This window comes from Ranitomeya variabilis, chromosome 3 (genome assembly GCF_051348905.1).
Source record: "Ranitomeya variabilis isolate aRanVar5 chromosome 3, aRanVar5.hap1, whole genome shotgun sequence".
Classification (NCBI taxonomy): domain Eukaryota; kingdom Metazoa; phylum Chordata; class Amphibia; order Anura; family Dendrobatidae; genus Ranitomeya; species Ranitomeya variabilis.
In genome coordinates this window covers 13,342,289-13,368,096 of record NC_135234.1, presented here as the reverse complement: position 1 = coordinate 13,368,096, position 25,808 = coordinate 13,342,289, and the positions used below count along the sequence as shown (strand labels likewise).

The 25,808-nt window shown below is 44.0% G+C and overlaps 1 protein-coding gene across 3 annotated transcripts in view; it reads right to left on the bottom strand.

Annotated features, from left to right (window-relative positions):
- Nucleotides 1–25,808, bottom strand: part of GRAMD1C (GRAM domain containing 1C) — a 159,655-nt gene that overhangs the window by 63,124 nt on the left and 70,723 nt on the right. For all 3 annotated transcript variants that reach the window (XM_077293690.1, XM_077293692.1, XM_077293691.1), the window contains 4 exons: nt 20,548–20,632; nt 18,234–18,337; nt 14,547–14,642; nt 11,576–11,656 (listed from right to left, as the gene is read on the bottom strand). In XM_077293690.1, coding sequence (XP_077149805.1) covers nt 11,576–11,656; nt 14,547–14,642; nt 18,234–18,337; nt 20,548–20,632 — 366 coding nt within the window. The remainder of the gene's footprint in view (nt 1–11,575; nt 11,657–14,546; nt 14,643–18,233; nt 18,338–20,547; nt 20,633–25,808) is intronic.

The following is a 25,808-nucleotide window of genomic DNA, read 5'->3' as shown; positions in this document are numbered from 1 at the left end:
AATATTTGTATATTTTATAGATTTTTTGGCAGTCACACACACCATACTAGCCTTTTTTGCCTGCTGCTGTTTCGTCAGGCACACGTGTTTAGCACCACTGTGATCTATAGATATATTATCTTTTGTGAAAATGTTAAATCTGGGGCTAAAACAATTTTTTTGTGGTAAAAATATAATTATGTTTTCTTTACTGCCCAATGGTATAATGTTCTGTGACACACCCTTAGTATCAATGATAATTACACCCCTAGATTAATTCATTGAGAGGTGTAGTTTGGGGTAACTTCTATTGTTCTGGCACCTCAGGGGCTCTCCCAGTGGGTCATGGCGCCCTCAAACCCTAATAGTAAAATCTGCACTATAATATGTCACTCCTTCAGTTTCACCCACACATGGGGTATTGGCACACTCGGGAGAAATTGCACAAGAAATTCTGGGGTCCATTTTCTCCTGTTAACCTTGAGAAAATAAAAAAATTGAGGTAAAAAAAAAAATGTTGCTGGAATTTTTTTTTTCTAATTTTCTTAGCTCTGTTATAAACTTCTGTAAAGCACCTGGTGGTTCAAGATGCTCACCACACATCTAGATAAGTTTCTTGAGGGGTCTAGTTTCCAAAATGGGGTCACTTATGGAGGTTTCCACTGTTTAGGCACAACAAGGGCTCTCCAAACGCGACATGGCGTCCGCTCTCGATTCCAGCCAATTTTACGTTGAAAACCTCAAATGGTGCTCCTTCTCTTTCGAGCCCTGCCGTGCGCCAAGAGAGTGGTCTTCCTCCATACATGAGGTATCGATGTACTCAGGAGAAATTTCACAACAAATATTATGGTTCATTTTCTCCTGATACACTTGAGAAAATAAAAAAAAAATTGTGCCCGAAGTAAAAATTTTGTGAAAAAAAAAAGCTGAATGTTCATTTTTTCTTTCCATGTTGCTTCTGCTGCTGTGAAGCACCTGAAGGGTTAATAAACTTCTTGAATGTGGTTTTGAGCACCTTGAGGGGTGCGGTTTTTATAATGGTGTCACTTTTGGGTATTTTCTGCCATATAGACCCCTCAAAGTCACTTCAAATGTGAGGTGGTCCCTAGAAAAAATGGTTTTGTAAATTTTGTGGGAAAAATTAAAAATCACTGGTCAACTTTTATCCCTTATAACATCCTAACAACAAAAAAAATGATGTTTCAAAAATTGTCCAGATGTAAAGTAGACATGCGGGAAATGCTATTTATTCACTATTTTGTGTGACATAATGCTTTGATTTAGGGGCATAAAAATTAAAAGTTTGAAAATTGTGAAATTTTCAAAATTTTTGCCAAAATTACATTTTTTTCACAAATAAACACAAGAAATTTTAAGAAATGTTACCACTGTCATAGAGTACAATATGTCACGAAAAAAAAAAAATCTCAGAATCAGTGGGATCTGTTGAAGCGTTCCAGAGTTATAACCACATAAAGTGAAAGGGGTCAGATTTCAAAATTAAGGCCTGGTCATTAACCAGAAAGTGGCTTGGTCCTTAAGGGATTAATGATGTTTTTCGAGATTTCTTGGATCGATTTGTTGTTGTTTATCTCGATGACATTCTTATATTTTCAGATACCCTTGACGAGCATCGCAGACATGTGCAGTTAGTCCTGGAACATCTGCTGGAAAACCATCTCTATATCAAACTTGAAAAATGTGAATTTGAACAAACCAGAACTCAATTTCTGGGATACATCATCTCCCCAGAAGGTGTGAGCATGGATCCCAGTAAGATCAGAGCGGCAGTTGACTGGCCTACCCCAAGAAATATAAAAGACGTTCAGCGCTTTATAGGATTTGCAAATTTCTACAGAAGATTCATTAAAAACGTTTCAAAAATAACTTTATCAATTACTTCACTCACAAAGAAAACCAAAATCTTTTTCTGGTCTCCAGAGGCACAAATGGTGTTCGACCAACTAAAGACACTTTTTACTTTCGCACTATTACTAGTCCATCCAAACCCTGAACTGCCATTTGTTGTCGAAGTAGACGTCTCAGACTCTGCGGTGGGAGCCGTCCAGAGGCGTAGCTAGGGTTTCAACTTAGGGGGGGCGAAACATCTGAGTGGGCCCCTAACCAGCTAACCCTGATTACAGCTACGGTTGCGCACTCTAGTTGTGAATATAGTGGAACCTCAGAATATGACCCTACTGTTATTGAAAATAAATCTATATACAAAAACGAACATTGATTTTACCGCCATATTGTGACGATATGCAACTTTGATGGTCGCAATACTCTGAGTGCCCCTATAACAATGATGCTTAAGTGCCCACTTTACATTTAATAATGTCCCCTAAGTTCCCTCATGTACTGCTCCATTATACACAGTATGGTGAGCTCAAAGCTTCCATATACACAGTATAAGGCCCCCACAGCTCCCCTATACACAGTATGATGATTCTATAACTCCCCGATACACCGTATGATGTTTTCACTGCTCCCCTTTGCACAGTATTATGCTGACAGAGATCCACTATAGAAAGTATAATGCCCCCCCAGAGCTCCCCTATATACAGTGTAATGGGCCAACAGCTCCCACAATATGCCTTCACAGTTCCCTATACACAGTATGGTGGGTCCACAGCTCCCTTATAAACAGTATGATGGGCCTGCAGCTTCCGTCAAACAGTATGATGTCCCTCACCGTTCCCCTTTACACAGTATGATGGGGCCACAGCTTCCTTATACACAGTATGATGAGCCCGCAGCTCCCTTATACAGTATGATGGGCCCACAGCTCCCTTATCACAGTATGATGGGCCCGCAGCTTCCTTATACACAGTATGATGAGCCCGCAGCTCCCTTATACACAGTATGATGAGCCCGCAGCTCCCTTATACACAGTATGATGGGCCCGCAGCTCCCTTATACACAGTATGATGGGCCCGCAGCTCCCTTATACCCAGTATGATGGGCCCGCAGCTCCCTTATACACAGTATGGTGGGCCCGCAGCTCCCTTATCACAGTATGATGGGCCCGCAGCTTCCTTATACACAGTATGATGAGCCCACAGCTCCCTTATACAGTATGATGAGCCCACAGCTCCCTTATCACAGTATGATGGGCCCGCAGCTTCCTTATACACAGTATGATGGGCCCACAGCTCCCTTATCACAGTATGATGGACCCACAGCTAACGTATACACAGTATGATGAGCCCGCATCTCCCTTATACACAGTATGATGGGCCCGCAGCTCCCTTATACACAGTATGATGGGCCCGCAGCTCCCTTATACACAGTATGATGGGCCCGCAGCTCCCTTATACACAGTATGATGGGCCCACAGCTCCCTTATACACAGTATGATGGGCCCACAGCTTCCTTATACACAGTATGATGGGCCCATAGCTCCCTTATACACAGTATGATGGGCCCACAGCTCCGTCATGATTTGGCAGTCTGCAGTCACATAAAGTGACTGCAGACATTTATTCCAAGCCTTTATCAACTTTATAGTATTAAATTGCTTATTATTAAATTATTAAAGCACCACTCTAGCAGGGTTTTTTTCCACCGTTGGAGTGGTGTTTTAAGCGCAGGTCCCCATTCCCAGTCATTTACTCATCCTCCGGCGTATTCACTATTTTGCGGCACTGCTGCAGTCCCAAGGCTCAAACTTGTGAGCGCAGCTTCTGACAGGCCAGAAGTGAGAAGCTATGTCACAAGTGCTCAATGTGAGACTATGAGGCCATGTGCACACGTTGCGGATTCGTGTGCGGATTTTTCTCCACCGTTTTTGCAAAATCCACAGGTAAAATGTGCTGCGTTTTACATGCGGATTTACCGTGGATTTCCTGCGTTTTTTTGTGAGGATTTCGCCTGCATTTTTACACCTGCGGATTCCTATACAGGAGCAGGTGTAAAACGCTGCGGAATCCGCACAAACAATTGACATGCTGCGGAAAATACAACGCAGAGTTTCCGTGCGGTATTTTCCACACCATGGGCACTGTGGATTTGTTTTTCTATAGGTTTACATGGTGCTGTACAACGCATGGAAAACTGCTGTGAATCTGCAGCGGCCAATCTGCACCGTGTGCACATAGCCTGAGAGTGAGAAAGAGGCCAGAACGAGGCTCCCACAGTCTCACATTGATTAGTGACCTCTGCGCTGCTCCATAAAACACTGGAACCTCGGACAGGTCACAAACTGCAGGAGACGGAGCCGAGCGGAGACTAAAGGCCCCGTCTCACTAAGCGATTTACCAACGATCACGAGCAGCGATACGACCTGGCCGTGATCGTTGGTAAGTCGCTGTGTGGTCGCTGGGGAGCTGTCACACAGACAGCTCTCTCCAGCGACCAACGGTCAGGGGAACGACTTCGGCATCGTTGAAACTGTCTTCAACGATGCCGAAGTCCCCCTGCAGCACCCGGGTAACCAGGGTAAACATCGGGTTACTAAGCGCAGGGCCGCGCTTAGTAACCCGATGTTTACCCTGGTTACCAAAAAAAACAAACAGTACATACTCGCCTTTCGGTGTCCAGGTCCCTTGCCGTCTGCTTCCTGCTCTGACTGAGATCCGGCCGTACAGTGAGAGCAGAGCGCAGCGGTGACGTCACTGCTGTGCTCTCACTTCTCACTGTACGGCGGCTCAGTCAGAGCAGGAAGCAGACGGCAAGGGACCTGGACACCGAAAGGCGAGTATGTACTGTTTGTTTTTTTTGGTAACCAGGGTAAACATCGGGTTACTAAGCGCGGCCCTGCGCTTAGTAACCCGATGTTTACCCTGGTTACCAGTGAAGACATCGCTGGATCGGTGTCACACACACCGATTCAGCGATGTCAGCGGGGCCTCAACGACCAAAAAAAGGTCCAGGCCATTCCGACACGACCAGCGATCTCACAGCAGGGGCCTGATCGCTGGTACGTGTCACACATAGCGAGATCGCTATGGAGGTCGCTGTTGCGTCACAAAACTTGTGACTCAGCAGCGATCTCGCTAGCGATCTCGCTATGTGAGACGGGGCCTTAAAACATATGAGAACGCCAGAAGGTGAGTATCAGACAGGGGCAGGGGACGGGGATATTCAGCACCGCTCCAGCAGTGAAATAAAAAATAATACTGGAGCGGTGCTCTAAATGTGATGCAGCTCTTGGTTACTGTATGCGGCTCATTATACTAATACTCATAAAAGACCCAGGTGGTACGTATCAATAGCCCCCGACCCCCCCATCTCCGGCCTCCCCAGACAGCAATTACTACATGATGGAACACATATAATATCATAACAAAACATTATAATATTCAGCCCCCAGTGACCTGCCCCCCCTCCCCCACTTCAGCCCCAATACCCCCATCATCTCACATCCACCCCCTCAGTGCCCTGACACCCCCATCATCTCACATCCACCCCCTCAGTGCCCTGTCCCACCTCACCCACCTTCAGCCCTCACAGCACCCCCATGGTCTCACATCCACCCCCTCAGTACCCTGTCCCCCCTCACCCACTTTCAGCCCCCACAATACCCCAATGGTCTCACATTCACATCACAGTGACATACCTGAATTTAATAAACCTAACTTAGGCTTAGGCTTCTTTCACACTAGCGTCGGGCTTGGCCCGTCGCTGTGCGTCGGGCCGACGTTCCCGACGCTAGCGTGGTCTCCGCCGCACAACGGGGGCGGCGGATGCATTTTTCCAGCGCATCCGCTGCCCCATTGGGAGGTGGGGGCGGAGTTCCGGCCGTGCATGCGCGGTCGGAAAAGACGTTTACGACGGAGCAAAAAACGTTGCAAGCAACGTTTTTTGCCCCCGACGGTCCGCCACTGCACGACGCACCCGTCGCACGACGGGTGCGACGTGTGTAAATCCGTCGCAATGCGTCGTCTAATATTAGGCTATGGGGAAAAAACGCATCCTGCAAACACTTTTGCAGGATGCGTTTTTTCGGCAAAACGACGCATTGCGACGGATTTCAAAAAACGCTAGTGTGAAAGTAGCCTTACTGATGAGTTTGCACTGCAGGCAGGACCAGGAAGTGTCTAGGTGAAATGCAGGGTGTGGGCACTAGGACCCCGCGTGCCTGAGCCAATCCCAGCCTGCACAGAGTGAAGAAAGCTGCAGCCAGGAAAAGCTTCATGATCAGGTCAGACGGGCGAAACCATTCACTGCAGGGGGGAGACTGTGCAGCCGGCCACTGTGCGAGCAGCGTGCAGAGTCTCTGTCAGACAGGAGCAGACATTATACTGCTCTCCTCCTATGCGGTGTTCTCCTGCCTCCTCACAGAAGTGGCCCTGCCCTGGCTCCCGGTGGGCCCCTTCATGTGACCGGCGCCCGGGGCGATGGCCCCCTCTGCCCCCCCAGTAGCTACGCTACTGGAGCCGTCTTATCACAGCGAGTTGGAGACAAAATGCAGCTTCATCCATGTGCATTTCTTTCTCACACCATGTCAGCTGCAGAAGAGAACTATGACATTGGGAATAAGGAACTGTTAGCCATTAAAGTTGCCTTCTCCAAAAAGAGACATCTTTTGGAAGGGGCCAATCATCGGGTGAATGTTCTTACTGACCACAAACATTTAGAATTTATCCGTACAGCTAAGAGGTTGTCCACAAGACAAGCACGTTGGGCCTTATTTTTGTTCTTATCAGCCTGGTTGACGAAATGGCACGGCTGATGCTCTGTCCAGGATATCTGCTGAACCTGGACCTCAGGAGAGGTCCAACACTGACTGAACCGTTCTACGTCCAAAAACCTTTTGGGGAATACTGGACTCCAAAGAATTTTTTCCCATAATTAAAGAAGGATACCAAACTGACTTCTTTCCTATCCATCCTTCTGAAGACATTGATCTTTCTTTTAAGGAGGGATTCTGAATGCAGAACCACCAAATACTGTATATGTCCCTGAATCTGCTCGACTTGAAGTCCTCAAACTTGTCCATGATTCTAAATAATGAAAACTCAATAACTACTACTTCGTTCTTTTTGGTGGCCTAATTGTAGGAAGGATGTGAGAAAATGTGTTTCCTCTTGTTGAACATGTGCCACGATCTTCTCCTCTAGGACTTCTTCATCTTCTTCCAGTTCCATCTAGGCCTTGAGGATCAATCTCAATGGATTTTATGGTGGACCTTCCTCCATCTGAAGAAATGACTGTTATCCTGGTGATGGATCGGCTCACAAAGATGGCCAATTTTATTCCAACTAAAGGGATTCCTACCGCTGAAGAAACCGCAGAATTAGTGGTCAAAGAGGTATTCACACTGCATGGAATTCCTGACAATGTAACTTCTGATAGAGGTGTTCAGTTTACATCAAGATTGTGGAAAACCTTCTGTACAGCGTTAGGAGTTAAGGTACCGTCACACTAAACGATATCGCTAGCGATCCGTGACGTTGCAGCGTCCTCGCTAGCGATATCGTTTAGTTTGATACGCAGCAGCGATCAGGATCCTGCTGTGATGTCGCTGGTCGCTGAATAAAGTCCAGAACTTTATTTGGTCGTCCGATCGCCGTGTATCGTTGTGTTTGACACCAAAAGCAACGATACCAGCGATGTTTTACACTGGTAACCAGGGTAAACATCGGGTTACTAAGCGCAGGGCCGCGCTTAGTAACCCGATGTTTACCCTGGTTACCAGCGTAAAAGTAAAAAAAACAAACAGCACATACTCACCTGCGCGTCCTCCAGCGTCTGCTTCCTGCTCTGACTGAGATCCGGCTCTAAAGTGAAAGTGAAAGCACAGCGGTGACGTCACCGCTGTGCTGTTAGGGCCGGAGCTCAGTCAGTGTCAGGAAGCAGACGCTGGGAGACGCGCAGGTGAGTATGTACTATTTGTTTTTTTACTTTTACGCTGGTAACCAGGGTAAACATCGGGTTACTAAGCGCGGCCCTGCGCTTAGCAACCCGATGTGTACCCTGGTTACCCGGGGACCTCGGCATCGTTGGTCGCTGGAGAGCGGTCTGTGTGACAGCTCCCCAGCGATCAAACAGCGACGCTGCAGCGATCGGCATCGTTGTCGCTATCGCTGCAGCGTCGCTTAATGTGACGGTACCTTTACTGTCAATTTGTCTCCTGCCTTCCACCCACAATCCAATGGCCAGACTGAAAGAAATAACCAGACCCTTGAACAATACCTGCGCTGTTTTATTTATTACCCACAGGATGACTGGGTGGATTATCTACCAACAGCAGAATTTGCATATAATGACTCCAAGCACAGTTCTACATCACAAAGTCCATTTTTGGCTAACCATGACTTGCATCCAGTATTTATTTCTAATCTTCCATTTAATACCTCGGTTCCTGCTGTTACTGACAGACTTACAGAGTTGCAGAAACCTCAAAAAGAACTAAAGGAGATGTTACAAAAGGCCAAAGAAGATTATAAAGAAACAGCAGATAAATGTCGTAAAGCCCCTCGTACCTTTCAGGTCGGTGACAAGGTTTGGCTTTCTACAAAAATCTGAATACAAACGTACCATCTTCTAAATTGGGTCAAAAATTTACAGGACCTTTCCAAATTTCTGTAAAAATTAACCCAGTTGCTTTCCGTTTAAAACTTCCTAAGAGCCTGAAGATTCCCCCTGTGTTCCATGTGTCTTTGCTCAAACCATTCAGTGAGAACCCATTCCACGAAGAACTCAGCCACCTCCTCCACCAGAAAAAGTCCATGGTGAAGAAAAGTACATCATGGATGAAATTCTGGTCTCTAGAAGATGTAGAGGGAGACTACAATATTTGGTGCAATGGAGGGTGTTACAGACCAGAAGACAATGTATGGGAACCATAGGGCAACATCCATGCACCCAGGCCTACAAGAGCTTTTCATCTGACACATCAAGAGAAGCCAGCACCTGAGATATCAAGAGGCCATCCTGGAAGGAGGGGAGTACTGTAAGGATCCGAACCCAGCAGCTCCTGAGCATCAGACGGCAGCTCTTCCCTCTGAGCTATTCAGCTCACTGGACAGTTCCGTGCTAACCCAAATACTTGTACCTATGTTGTGTCTGATGGTCTCCACCCTGAGTTCCTGATTGGCTCCACAGAGATTGAACACCCCATTTAAACCTGGCATAGCACTCCCTTTCTTGTGAGATTATTGAGCTACCAGCCTCTAGTCATGCTTCCTCTCACCTGCTGCTTATCCTCCATATACTACATTGCTGTTCCTGTGCACTGACTCCTGGCTATCCCTGACTATCGCTGCTTTCCCTAGTGGTTACAATACCACTGCTCCAAACCAGGTCAGTCCATAACAGTTGTTCCAGCCCAGGATGCTCGGACTACATCCCACAATTTTTGGCATTTGTTGGCTTTGCCTCAGAAACGTCATTGTTAATGTCTCCCAACAAGTGTTCTATCAATCAGAGTAAGGTCCGTGGATCGGGTCCGGCGGCTCCATAACCTCAATTTTTTGTACTGGAACCAAGATTTTGCTTGTTTACTGCTGTGTTTAGGGTTGTTGTCTTGGTGAAACACCCATTTCAAGGGCATATCCTCTTCAGAGTAATGCAACATGACCTTTTCAAGTATTGTAATATCTGCAGACTGGTCCATGATCCCTGGTGTGCGGTAAATAGACCGGCTCCATAGTAAGAGAAACCTGCCCGTATCATGATGCTTCACCACCATGCTTCACTGTGTGCATACTGTTCTGTGGCTTGAATGCAGAATTTTACGAACTGTCTGTGGCCCTTGGACCCAAAAGAACCATTTTGACTTTCATCAGTCCACAGAATGTTTCTCCATTACTTTTTAGGCCAGTTGTTGTGTTCTTTGATGCACTCTATCCGCTTCAGTAAATGGCTTACAGTACAGGGACTTTTTACTAAGAGATTAGCGTCACACAGACATCTTCTGTCCCAGTCCTCACAGGTAACGTGACACTGTCTGTGATCATCCTGAAGCTGATCACTGGCTGAGCCTTCGGCATTCTGGCCATTCTTCCATCTATTAGAACGGTTGTCTTCCGCTTTCTTCCACATCTCTCTGGTTTGGTTTCCATTATAAAGCACTGGAGATCATTGAACCGCCGATCATTGTCTGCACTTCTCTATAAGTTTTACCTTCTCCAATCAACTTAATCAGAGTCCGCTGTTCTTCTGAACAATGTCTCGCACGCCCTATTTTTCTCTGGTTTTCCGGGAGAAATGCATGTACAACATGTCCTGGCTTCGCCCTTAAATAAGGGCCACCGGATTCACACCTGTCTCTTCACAGAATGATTGACCTCATTAATTGATCTCCACACTGATATTATTGTGATCACCGCCTGTCAATTAATTATTCTAACACAGAGACTCAGAAGACTGCAGATCATGAGTGTGGAGGCTGGTGGTGCTCTTATCTACTGCACCGACTGGTAAATTGTGTGACATGTGGTGATAGAATTTATACCAAAAACAGGGATTACTCTGGTCAGTCATATTGGATGGCCGGTATTTTAAAGGGAACCTATCACCCCGTTTTTTTCGGTATGAGATAAAAATACTGTTAAATAGGGCCTGAGCTGTGCATTACAATAGTGTAGTTTGTGGACCCCGATTCCCCACCTATGCTGCCGAAATACGTTACCAAAGTAGTCATTTTCGCCTGTCAATCAGGCTGGTCAGGTCGGATGGGCATGGCTTCTTCCCCCAGATATTGCGTAGTTTTCCGTTGGTGGCGTAGTGGTGTGCGCATGTCCAAGGTCCCCAATCCTGCACGGGGGGGTGAAAATAGCAGCGATGTCCGTTATTCCATTGGTGGTCGGTGGGCGCGGCCATCTTCCTTTGGCCGCGCGTGCGCAGAAGCGGCGCTCTGCTGGCCGCGGCTTCAGGAAAATGGCCGCGGGATGCCGCGCGTGCGCAGATGGAGATCGCGGCGGCCATTTTCCTGAAGCCGCGGCCAGCAGAGCGCCGCTTCTGCGCACGCGCGGCCAAAGGAAGATGGCCGCGCCCACCGACCACCAATGGAATAACGGACATCGCTGCTATTTTCACCCCCCCGTGCAGGATTGGGGACCTTGGACATGCGCACACCACTACGCCACCAACGGAAAACTACGCAATATCTGGGGGAAGAAGCCACGCCCATCCGACCTGACCAGCCTGATTGACAGGCGAAAACGACTACTTTGGTAACGTATTTCGGCAGCATAGGTGGGGAATCGGGGTCCACAAACTACACTATTGTAATGCACAGCTCAGGCCCTATTTAACAGTATTTTTATCTCATACCGAAAAAAACGGGGTGATAGGTTCCCTTTAAACACTACTGTAGAAAGCCTGTGGGTCCTGCTTCCACACCTACTCATATAGAAAGCCTGTGAGTCCTGTGTGAGCAGTGATATTTTTCTATTCTCTATGATGGATGGGGTGTTAACTTATTTAACTTCAGCTTTATAAACAAGGTGCTTTATTGTAATCATCTATCATGTATGAAATAATCTCTATCAGGAGATACTAGTGTTGATTTACAGCAACAGAATAAAAATCTCCAAACCCCAAAAAAAACATATTAATAATGGGAGAACATAAAGCAACTGTAAGAATCAACTCAAAATAATGCAAGGATTGTATGGACAATATTAAACTAACAGAACAGACTTACCTTATCCAGGAGAACATTCTGCCACATACGGAACACGTTTAGGAAACTTCTGTCTCTTGCAGCAAATGATGTGAAAAAAAACTGAGAAGTGAAATAAAGACATCATTATCCGCTTCACATCCTATGTGCAATATACAATGTACATATATCTACTATAATACTGCCCCTATGTACAAGAACATAACTACTATAATACTGCCCCTATGTACAAGAATATAACTGCTATAATACTGCTCCTATGTACAAGAATATAACTACTATAATACTGCCCCCTATGTACAAGAATATAACGACTATAATACTGCTCCTATATACAAGAATATAACTACTATAATACTGCCCCATGTACAAGAATATAACTACTATAATACTGCCCCTATATACAAGAATATAACTACTATAATACTGCTCCTATGTACAAGAATATAACTACTATAATACTGCTGCTATGTACAAGAATATAACTACTATAATACTGCTCCTATGTACAAGAATATAACTACTATAATACTGCCCCCCTATGTACAAGAATATAACTAGTATAATACTGCCCCTATGTACAGAATATAACTACTATAATACTGCCCCTATGTACAGAATATAACTACTATAATACTGCTCCTATGTACAAGAATATAACTAGTATAATACTGCCCCTATGTACAGAATATAACTACTATAATACTGCTCCTATGTACAAGAATATAACTACTATAATACTGCTGCTATGTACAAGAATGTAACTACTATAATAGTGCTCCTATGTACAAGAATATAACTACTATAATACTGCTCCTATGTACAAGAATATAACTACTATAATACTGCTCCTATGTACAAGAATATAACTACTATAATACTGCTCCTATGTACAAGAATATAACTACTATAATACTGCCCCTATGTACAAGAAAATAATTACTATAATACTGCTCCTATGTACAAGAATATAACTACTATAATACTGCCCCTATGTACAAGAAAATAATTACTATAATACTGCTCCTATGTACAAGAATATAACTACTATAATACTGCCCCTATGTACAAGAATATACCTACTATAATACTGCCCCCTATGTACAAGAATAAAACTACTATAATACTGCTCCTATGTACAAGAATATAATTACTATAATGCTGCCCCTATGTACAAGAATATAACTACTATAATAATGCTCCTATGTACAAGAATATACCTACTATAATACTGCCCCATATGTACAAGAATAGAACTACTATAATACTGCTCCTATGTACAAGAAAATAATTACTATAATACTGCTCCTATGTACAAGAATATAACTACTATAATACTGCTCCTATGTACAAGAATATAACTACTATAATACTGCCCCTATGTACAAGAATATACCTACTATAATACTGCCCCCTATGTACAAGAATAAAACTACTATAATACTGCTCCTATGTACAAGAATATAACTACTATAATACTGCCCCTATGTACAAGAATATAACTACTATAATACTGCTCCTATGTCCAAGAATATAGCTACTATAATACTGCCCCTATGTACAAGAATATAACTACTATAATACTGCTCCTATGTACAAGAATATAGCTACTATAATACTGCCCCTATGTACAAGAATATAACTACTATAATACTGCTTCTATGTACAAGAATATAACTACTATAACACTGCCCCTATGTACAAGAATATAACTACTATAATACTGCTCCTATGTACAAGAATATAGCTACTATAATACTGCCCCTATGTACAAGAATATAACTACTATAATACTGCTCCTATGTACAAGAATATAGCTACTATAATACTGCCCCTATGTACAAGAATATAACTACTATAATACTGCCCCTATGTACAAGAATATAACTACTATAATACTGCTCCTATGTACAAGAATATAGCTACTATAATACTGCTCCTATATACAAGAATATAACTACTATAATACTGCCCCTATGTACAAGAATATAACTACTATAATACTGCCCCTATGTATAAGAATATAACTACTATAATACTGCTTCTATGTACAAGAATATAACTACTATAATACTGCTCCTATGTACAAGAATATAATTACTATAATACTGCCCCAATGTACAAGAATATAACTACTATAATACTGCCCCAATGTACAAGAATATAACTACTATAATACTGCCCCAATGTACAAGAATATAACTACTATAATACTGCTCCTATGTACAAGAATATAACTACTATAATACTGCCCCTATGTACAAGAATATAACTACTATAATACTGCCCCTATGTACAAGAATATAACTACTATAATACTGCTCCTATGTACAAGAATATAACTACTATAATACTGCCCCTATGTACAAGAATATAACTACTATAATACTGCCCCTATGTACAAGAATATAACTACTATAATACTGCTCCTATGTACAAGAATATAACTACTATAATACTGCCCCTATGTACAAGAATATAACTACTATAATACTGCCCCTATGTACAAGAATATAACTACTATAATACTGCTCCTATGTACAAGAATATAACTACTATAATACTGCCCCTATGTACAAGAATATAACTACTATAATACTGCTCTTATGTACAAGAATATAACTACTATAATACTGCCCCTATGTACAAGAATATAACTACTATAATACTGCTCCTATGTACAAGAATATAACTACTATAATACTGCCCCTATGTACAAGAATATAACTACTATAATACTGCTCTTATGTACAAGAATATAACTACTATAATACTGCTCCTATGTACAAGAATATAACTACTATAATACTGCTCCTATGTACAAGAATATAACTACTATAATACTGCCCCTATGTACAAGAATATAACTACTATAATACTGCCCCTATGTACAAGAATATAACTACTATAATACTGCTCCTATATACAAGAATATAACTACTATAATACTGCCCCAATGTACACTCGTGCAGTGCAGAATTGCGGACATTACCTTCTCGTTCTCGGTGCTGATCTGGATGGCATTGGGGATGAGACGAGCCGTTTTCTCTTTGGTCATGGAGGTGACCTCTCGGAGCAGTATACATATCTACAGGGAGACTTTTTTCAGTGCCAGGATAACACCAGTGAACTAACTGTATACACAGAAAAACTGCTGAAAAGTTGCTAATGCAACATTGACTCCAAATAAAGCCCCTCCTCAGTGATCTGTTGGGGAGACCAGGAACAAGTGTTCAGTTTCTTTAGAGCTCCCCCATAGGACAACATAGGTATTGCACAGTTTTTTTAATACCATATATACTTGAGTATAAGCCAAGATTTTCTGCCCATATTTTTAAGCTGAAAGTGCCCCTCTTGGATTATACTCGAGTCATTGTCCCAGGGGTCGGAGGGGGAGCTGCAGGAGTGGTGGCTGTCACATCATACTCACCCTCCCGGCGCGTCTCTGCACGTCCCTGATTCTCAGATGGTCTCTGGTGCCTGCAGCTTGTTCCTATGTTCAGCGGTCACGTGGTACCGTTCATTAAAGTAATGAATATGGCGTTGCGCGCATATTCATTACTTTAATGAGTGGTACCATGTGACCGCTGAACATAGGAACAAGCTGCCGGAGCAGGGACTTGCAGAGAGACCGCGCCAGGATAGGGTGAGTAGGACGGCGGAGGGTGAGCTATGCGATATTCACCTGTCCCCGTTCCACCGCCGCACTGTGATCTACCGCGTCCTCTGGCTGTGACGTTCAGGTCAGAGGGCGCGATGACGTGGTTAGCACGCACCCTCTGCTTGAACAGTCACTGCAGAGAGCCGGAAGACACAGCGACGCACGACGGTGGAACAGGGACAGGTGAATATCGCAAGTGCCGGGGGTCTGAGCCAGCGGCGACTCTGGCACCTGGGCCTCATAGCACGCCGGTGTCCCCGCCTGCTGAGGACACCGGCATCAGACCCCCAGCGACAAGAGGTGAGCATGTCATTTTTTTTCTTCTTTTTTTATCGCAGCAGCAGCATATGGGCATATTATGCTATGGAGCATCTTATGGGGCCTTCAACCCTTGTGCAGCACTATATGGGGCATATTATTCTATGGAGCATCTTATGGGGCCATCAACCATTGTGCAGCATTATATGGGGCATATTATTCTATAGAGAATCTTATGGGGCCATCAACCTTTGTGCAGCATTATATGGGGCATTTTATTCTATGGAGCATCTTATGGGGCCATCAACCATTGTGCAGCATTATATGGGGCATTTTATTCTATGGAGCATCTTATGGGGCCATCAACCTTTGTGCAGCATTATATGGGGCATATTATTCTATAGAGAATCTTATGGGGCCATCAACCTTTGTGCAGCACTATATGGGGCATATTATTCTATGGAGAATCTTATGGGGCCATCTACCATTGTGCAGCACTTTATAGGGCATATTATTCTATGGAGAATCTTATGGGTCCATTATTAACCTTTGTGCAGCATTATATGGGGCATATTATTCTATGGAGCATCTTATGGGGCCATCAACCATTGTGCAGCACTATATGGGGCATATTATTCTATAGAGAATCTTATGGGGCCATCAACCATTGTGCAGCACTATATGGGGCATATTATTCTATGGAGCATCTTATGGGGCCATCAACCTTTGTGCAGCATTATATGGGGCATATTATTCTATGGAGAGTCTTATGGGGCCTTCAACCTTTGTGCAGCATTATATGGGGCATATTATTCTATGGAGAGTCTTATGGGGCCATCAACCTTTGTGCAGCATTATATGGGGCATATTATTCTATGGAGAATCTTATGGGGCCATCAACCATTGTGCAGCACTATATGGGTCATATTATTCTATGGAGCATCTTATGGGGCCATCAACCTTTGTGCAGCACTATATGGGGCATATTATTCTATGGAGAATCTTATGGGACCATCAACCATTGTGCAGCATTATATGAGGCATATTATTCTATGGAGAAGCTTATGGGGCCATCAACCTTTGTGCAGCATTATATGGGGCATATTATTCTATGGAGAAGCTTATGGGTCCATTATTAACCTTTGTGCAGCATTATATGGGGCATATTATTCTATGGAGCATCTTATGGGGCCATCAACCATTGTGCAGCACTATATGGGGCATATTATTCTATGGAGCATCTTATGGGGCCATCAACCATTGTGCAGCACTATATGGGGCATATTATTCTATGGAGCATCTTATGGGGCCATCAACCTTTGTGCAGCATTATATGGGGAATATTATTCTATGGAGAATCTTATGGGTCCATTATTAACCTTTGTGCAGCATTATATGGGGCATATTATTCTATGGAGAAGCTTATGGGGCCATCAACCTTTGTGCAGCATTATATGGGGCATATTATTCTATGGAGAAGCTTATGGGTCCATTATTAACCTTTGTGCAGCATTATATGGGGCATATTATTCTATGGAGCATCTTATGGGGCCATCAACCATTGTGCAGCACTATATGGGGCATATTATTCTATGGAGCATCTTATGGGGCCATCAACCTTTGTGCAGCATTATATGGGGAATATTATTCTATGGAGAATCTTATGGGTCCATTATTAACCTTTGTGCAGCATTATATGGGGCATATTATTCTATGGAGAAGCTTATGGGGCAATCAACCTTTGTGCAGCATTATATGGGGCATATTATTCTATGGAGAATTTTATGGGGCCATCAACCATTGTGCAGCACTATATGGGGCATATTATTCTATGGAGCATCTTATGGGGCCATCAACCTTTGTGCAGCATTATATGGGGCATATTATTCTATGGACAATCTTATGGGGCCAACAACCATTGTGCAGCACTATATGGGGCACATTATTCTATGGAGAATCTTATGGGTCCATTATTAACCTTTGTGCAGCATTATATGGGGCATATTATTCTATGGAGAAGCTTATGGGGCCATCAACCATTGTGCAGCACTATATGGGGCATATTATTCTATGGAGAATCTTATGGGGCCAACAACCATTGTGCAGCACTATATGGGGCATATTATTCTATGGAGAGTCTTATGGGGCCTTCAACCTTTATGGAGCATTATAAGGGGCATATTATTCTATGGAGAATCTTATGGGTCCATTATTAGCCTTTGTGCAGCATTATATGGGGCATATTTTTGTATGGAGCATCTTATGGGGCCCATCATGAACTGTGTGGAGCATTATATGGGGCTCCTGATTCAATATGGATATTCAAAAACACTTAACCTACTGATGTCTCAATTAATTTTACTTTTATTGGCATCTATTTTTATTTTTTAAATTTACTGGTAGCTGCTGCATTTCCCACCCTAGGCTTATACTCGAGTCATTAAGTTTTCCCAGTTCCTCGGCTTATACGCGGGTCGGCTTATACTCGAGTATATACGGTAAATAGGCTCTATAATGAATGGACGTGCCCGGACCACCAGAGATGGAACTTTGTAGACTTTTGCTAATAGATGGAAGTGGAATAGAGGAATCATCCAATATGCCCCTTTTTATCCCACGCCTTTAGACCCCCATTGACCCTGGTGTGGCCATTATACACATTGCAGCGGACCTGTGGGGGCACTGTGCTTCCTTCTTGGGGTGGCCGTTCTCGCCCCACACACAACCTTTGAACATTGGTCACATGGGTGCGGTTTTTACCGAAGTTTCCCATCCGAAGATGTTGCTATGAAAACAGATCCAGTTCTCACAGAGGTAGAGACGTCCTTGGAGCAGGATGTCCTTCTGAAGGGCACAGGCGTAATCTGGAAATAAAAGGGCAGAGTTTATATCCACAGAGGTGACCAGTGTGATCCGCACCTCGTCCTCACACCTCTGCCCTAGGGGGCGCTGTGGAACACTGTAACCTAGAGACTCAGGGGGCTGCCACCCCAGCCACGGGCGGCGAGGTTATGGGGGAAGCTATCCAGCCATTATTAGTGTTATTCAGTATGGGGGCACTCCGGTCATTATTAGTCTATGCACCATCATACATGTACACACTTCACTGCATCATCATACATGTGCACAGGTCACTGCATCATCATACATGTGCAAAGGTCACTGCACCTTCATACATGTGCACAGGTCACTGTATCATCATACATGTGCACAGGTCACTGCATCATCATACATGTGCAAAGGTCACTGCACCATCATACATGTGCACAGGTCACTGCATCATTATACATGTGCACAGGTCACTGCACCTTCATACATGTGCACAGGTCACTGCACCATCATACATGTACACAGGTCACTGCACCATCATACATGTACACAGGTCTCTGCACCATCATACATGTGCACAGGTCACTGCACCTTCATACATGTGCACAGGTCACTGCACCATCATAGATGTGCACAGGTCTCTATATTATCATACATGTACACAGGTCACTGCATCGTCATACATGTGCAAAGGTCACTGCACCATCATACATGTACACAGGTCACTGCACCATCATACATGTACACAGGTCACTGCACCATCATACATGTGCACAGGTCACTGCACCATCATACATGTGCACAGGTCACTGCACCATCATACATGTGGAGAGGTCACTGCACCATCATACATGTACACAGGTCGCTGCACCATCATACATGTACACAGGTCACTGCACCATCATACATGTACACAGGTCACTGCACCATCATACATGTGCACAGGTCTCTATATTATCATACATGTACACAGGTCACTGCACCATCATACATGTACACAGGTCACTGCACCATCATACATGTGCACAGGTCTCTGCACCATCATACATGTGGAGAGGTCACTGCACCATCATACATGTACACAGGTCGCTGCACCATCATACATGTACACAGGTCACTGCACCATCATACATGTACACAGGTCACTGCACCATCATACATGTGCACACGTCACTGCACCATCATACATGTACACAGGTCACTGCACCATCATACATGTACACAGGTCACTGCACCATCATACATGTGCACACGTCACTGCACCATCATACATGTACACAGGTCACTGCACCATCATACATGTACACAGGTCACTGCACCATCATACATGTGCACAGGTCTCTATATTATCATACATGTACACAGGTCACTGCACCATCATACATGTGCACAGGTCTCTATATTATCATACATGTACACAGGTCACTGCACCATCATACATGTACACAGGTCACTGCACCATCATACATGTACACAGGTAACTGCACCATCATACATGTACACAGGTCACTGCACCATCATACATGTACACAGGTCAATGCACCATCATACATGTGCACAGGTCACTGCTCCATCATACATGTACACAGGTCAATGCACCATCATACATGTGCACAGGTCACTGCACCATCATACATGTGCACAGGTCTCTATATTATCATACATGTACACAGGTCACTGCACCATCATACATGTGGACAGGTCACTGCACCATCATACATGTGCACAGGTCTCTATATTATCATACATGTACACAGGTCACTGCACCATCATACATGTGCACAGGTCACTGCACCATCATGCATGTGCACAGGTCACTGCACCATCATACATGTACACAGGTCAATGCACCATCATACATGTGCACAGGTCTCTATATTATCATACATGTACACAGGTCACTGCACCATCATACATGTGGACAGGTCACTGCACCATCATACATGTGCACAGGTCTCTATATTATCATACATGTACACAGGTCACTGCACCATCATACATGTACACAGGTCACTGCACCATCATACATGTGCACAGGTCACTGCACCATCATACATGTGCACAGGTCACTGCACCATCATGCATGTGCACAGGTCACTGCACCATCATACATGTGCACAGGTCACTGCACCATCATACATGTGCACAGGTCACTGCATCATCATACATTTACATTGGCTTTTGCCCAGAGCATCATACATGTACACATGACCATCATACACACGTGGTCGCAGGTCTGGCTCACCTACTATGAGTCTCTCGCTCTCTGGTAAGTCCTTGAACAGTCGGCGAAACTCTTCACTCCTCTGCTTGTAGGTAGAGCTGGAGACCTGGGGGAGATGACAGATCTACAGTCACCGGTGATTTCCACAGCGGGCGATCAGTCAGGACCCCACAAGGTACAATTTGATGGGGTGACAGCTTCCTACACAGGAGACCCCATTATTCTGTATATTACTCTGAGTGTACACAAGAATGTTTCCATTCACTGACAGCATGCAGTCATCTTGAAAATGAGCGTCTTCCACAAAAATGGGCTGATTGCTAAATGCCAGGTGTTATAGAGAAAAATTAAAATCCATAAGACCTCTCCAGAAGGGAGGAAGAGCTGACACTTCAAACTCCTTTTGAAGAAGGTCTCACATTGAACATTTTGGGAAGGGAAAGAGAGACTAATTAAAACAACCATTGAAGCAGAGATCTCCTGTATTGGCCAGGGAATTAAACAGGAAATATTTTCCCAGATACCAAAATGAGATCTGTTTATGAAGAGGAGGAGAACTATGGCTCTCCAGGAAAGAGCTTCCCATGATGAAAGAAAACTGAACAACTGCAGCTAGAGAGCCCAACTCCAGTGTCCAGTTGGGAATATTGGGGTTTGAATTGATTTGAAAATTATGAGAGATATATTTTCGGAGTCGTAGGGAAGCGAAATGCTTGATGTATTCACTCCTATCGCTGTGGGGTCACTAAAACATCTCCAACTTAATAACAGTCCGATACATGATGCTATACAGGTTATGTTTGATCTCTATGTTAAGGGTGTAATATGACAATATCTAACGCCTGGGACCTTCAGGGGCGAAGATATGATATAAGTTGGGGATCTCATAAAATTCTAACCGGCCCAGCACATCCCACAAACAGCCCCCATGTGAGGTCATCAAAGGGAGGTATGTGGCATAGCATTGACCTAATAAAAATGAAAGATTGGGTCTCTGTCTTTGTCTGTCCTTGGAAGACATAATTTGCCTTATGTTAGCACCATTTTCCCAATCGGAGTGCTTCCCTTCTTTAAGCTCTGAGCCATTTCCATGACATCAGGGTTAGTAGTTTTCTTTCGTTATTTATTTTTATTGTATACAATTGTATACATCGTATTGTTTTGTTCTCATTTTGGAACATCTTTGTGTATTTTTTATAAACTGCCTATCTTTCTAGATTAAATATATAAAATATAATAGCTCTGTTCCTCTTACTCTGTAAACCGCACCCATGAAACCATACGCTACCTGGGCATCCAATCAGCCTGTATAAACAATTGTTGGTGGTGGTTCCTTTTCTTTGTGTTATTGTGGAGTTGGCAGTGACCTGCCTGGGGTGTATTATATATACATCAGGTGTCCATGTAACACATGATCACACCAAGTCTTAAGAGGCAAAAATAGCAAGTGGATATTATCCCCCTACGTCCAAATTCCCCAATAGGGCAGAAGATCAGGAACTGTCCACGTAGGAGAGCATCAGTGCTAAACAGGACAGGACAACGCCATCCGAAGGTGGATTTATGTATTACGCCACATACTTATCCTGTAGGTTTATGGAGTTGGTGATCAGATACCGCTCATAAAGGAAATACTCCAGCCATACAGGTATAATATGGAACGGTGTGTGCAATGCTGGACCGCGGACAGCGAATAATAGTGAATGTCTGGGGTGGATACGAGACAGTAACAGATGAGAAGCCGATGTGTTGTATCTGCTGTTATATGACACGCAATGTTTTATACTATGTCGCGAGTATAAATCGTGTTGTGATGCATCTGTAATGTGAGGTGTGCAACACTACGTTTTGCAGGGCTAGCATACCAGGTCAGGGGACCACTGAATAGCAGGTGTGATGGCAGCAGTTATAGAAGAAGAAAGTCAGGGCACGCAGAGCATCGCAGCTATGATAGAAAGGTGGAAGGAGACACAGAGCATCGCAGCTATGATAGAAAGATGTAAGGAGACACAGAACATCGTAGCTATGATAGAAAGATGTAAGGAGACACAGAGCATCGTAGCTCTGATAGAAAGGTGGAAGGAGACAAAGAGCATCGCATCTACAATAGAAAGGTGTCATGGCAGGCAGAGCATCGCAGCTATGATAGAAATGTGTAAGGACATTCAGATCAGAGCATCGCAGCTAGGACATAAATGAGTCAGGCACGCAGAGTATTGCAACTATGATAGAAAGGTGTAAGGAGATGCAGAGCATCGCAGCTATCATAGAAAGGTGGAAGGAGACAAAGAGCATCGCAGCTATGATAGAAAGATGTAAGGAGACGTAGAGCATCGTAGCTATGATAGAAAGGTGGAAGGAGACAAAGAGCATCGCAGCTATGATTGAAAGATGTAAGGAGACGCAAAGCATCGCAGCTATGATAGAAAGGTGGAAGGAGACAAAGAGCATCGCAGCTATGATAGAAAGGTGGAAGGAGATAAAGAGCATCGCATCTATGATAGAAAGGTGTCAGGGCAAGCAGAGCATTGCAGCTATGATAGAAAGGTGTAAGGACATTCAGATCAGAGCATCGCAGCTAGGACAGAAAGGAGTCAGGGCACGAAGAGTATTGCAGCTATGATAAAAAGGTGTAAGGAGATGCAGAGCATAACAGCTAAGGTAGAAAGATGTAATGAGATGCAGAGCATCGCAGCTATGATAGAAAGGTGGAAGGAGACGCAGAGCATAACAGCTAAAATAGAAAGGTGTCAGGGAAGGCAGAGCATCGCTGCTAGGATAGAAAGATGTCAGGGCAGGCAGAGCATCGCAGCTATGATAGAAAGATGGAACTAGATGCAGAGCATCGCAGCTATGATAGAAAGGTGTCAGGGCACGCAGAGTATCACAGCTATGATAGAAAGGTGTAAGGAGACGTAGAGCATTAGAGCTTTAATAGAGAGGTGTAAGGAGACACAGAGCAACACAGCTATTATAGAAAGGTGTAAGGAGATGCAGAGCATTGCAGCTATGATAGAAAAGTATAAGGAGATGCAGAGCATTACAGCTATAATAGAGAGGTGTAAGGAGACGCAGAGCAATGCAGCTATGAAAGAAAGGTGTAAAGGTGTCTTGAAACATGTGACGCAAGAAATCACGGTGAGGACTTGTCTCCAAATTCCCAGATCTGAGCCATCATCTGTAGGATGTGCTAGAAAAACAAGTCCGATCCATGGAGGCGGCAGCGAGCAGCACACAGGATTTGATTCCAGCACAGGACACCTCAGGGGCTCGTGGTGTCCAGGCCTCCATAGTCAGAGCGGGGGAGTGACCCTGTATTATGCAGCTGGTTTTAATCTTATACTCTTAGAAGGTTATTCCCAAAACAACAAGCTTTCCCTTATCCATAGTCGGGTGATCGCTGGGTTCCGACCACTGGGAACCCCAACAATCCCAAGATTGGAGCTCTGGAAGCTCGATAATGAAGCTTTACAGCCCGTCTTGAATGGAAGAGGTAAAGCGCATTCACTGGTGTATACAGGGCATCAACCCAAAGGATTTACATAAGTGACAACTGCTCCCAGTGCAGTGAAAGGGTTAACCTGAATGTGGAAACATTGGTCTGGAAAGATCCACGATTCCTCAGAGAACATTTGCTGCAGGGTTTTATGTGTAATCAGCAGAGCAGAGCAACCTTAGACAATACATGAAAGGTCACCGTAGTGGGGGGCGGCACATGCACTATATGTCACATGAAATAATAATATGGGTGCGGTGCAGGACATCCCGCTCCACTGACATACAGGCGCCAGTGACTGCTAGTCTGAGCCCCTCGTCCTGTGCCGGCAGATCTGAGATATACACAGTCCACACGGCCCAGTGGCGCCCTGAACTCCGGCCACCGTATGGTTGCAGTATTTGGGCACTACGGCCGGGTGTTTCCTTTGCCAGTGGCGTGGAGGAGTAATGCGCCTGATCCATTAAAAGGAAAGCGCCAGGTCATGAATTTGGTGCATCTTGTCCGTGCCGCGCACATCCATGTCGGAGACTGGAGTAACATTTCTGGCTTAAGAAACGCGGCCATTTTCCATGAGTTTAACGGGCGAGCGTAGCTATGTGCTGCTCCCTCCACAGCGCCACGCCGTCCCACCCCCAGCACATGGGGGGCAGCTTGAAGCTGGCATGTAAAAAAATATATTTTTGCACAATTTTGCAACTATTCAAAGCGTTTAGAGCAGGTTTCTGGTATAAACACTTTGATGTATCGGCTCCCGTGTTTGTATTATATGAGCGCTGTATGATTGTATTATATGGGCACTGTATGACTGTATTATATGGGCACTGTGTTATATGGGCACTGTATGACTGTATTATATGGACACTGTATGACTGTATTATATGGGCACTGTATTATATGGACACTGTATGACTGTATTATAAGCAATGTGTGACTGTATTATATGGGCACTGTATTATATGGGCACTGTATGACTGTATTATGAGCAATGTATGACTGTATTATATGGGCACTGTATGACTGTATTATATGAGCAATGTGTGACTGTATTATATGGGCACTGTATTATATGGGCACTGTATGACTGTATTATATGAGCACTGTATGACTGTATTATATGAGCGCTGTATGACTGTATTATATGAGCAATGTGTGACTGTATTATATGGGCACTGTATGACTGTATTATATGAGCAATGTGTGACTGTATTATATGGGCACTGTATGACTGTATTATGAGCAATGTATGACTGTATTATATGGGCACTGTATGACTGTATTATATGAGCGCTGTATGACTGTATTATATGGGCACTGTATTATATGGACACTGTATGACTGTATTATATGAGCAATGTGTGACTGTATTATATGGGCACTGTATGACTGTATTATATGAGCAATGTGTGACTGTATTATATGGGCACTGTATGACTGTATTATATGAGCAATGTGTGACTGTATTATATGGGCACTGTATGACTGTATTATATGGGCACTGTATTATATGGGCACTGTATGACTGTATTATATGCTGAAGCCGAAGGTGTGAATGGCACAGACTGATTGTAAATAACAGTAACGAGATTAATGACAGGGAATTTTTTGGTTTGCACCAAATCCTGCCAGTGTGCAAAATACAAAAAACTGCCAGGATTCTCCTCTAATTCCTGCTCCAAGACGGCAGGACAAGGACAAGTGATGATGAGAAACTTTCCTGCTTCTCCCAATTATGACGATCTGCTGATCACATCCGTCTGGTCACACAGGGCGGAAGCCGCGTGGA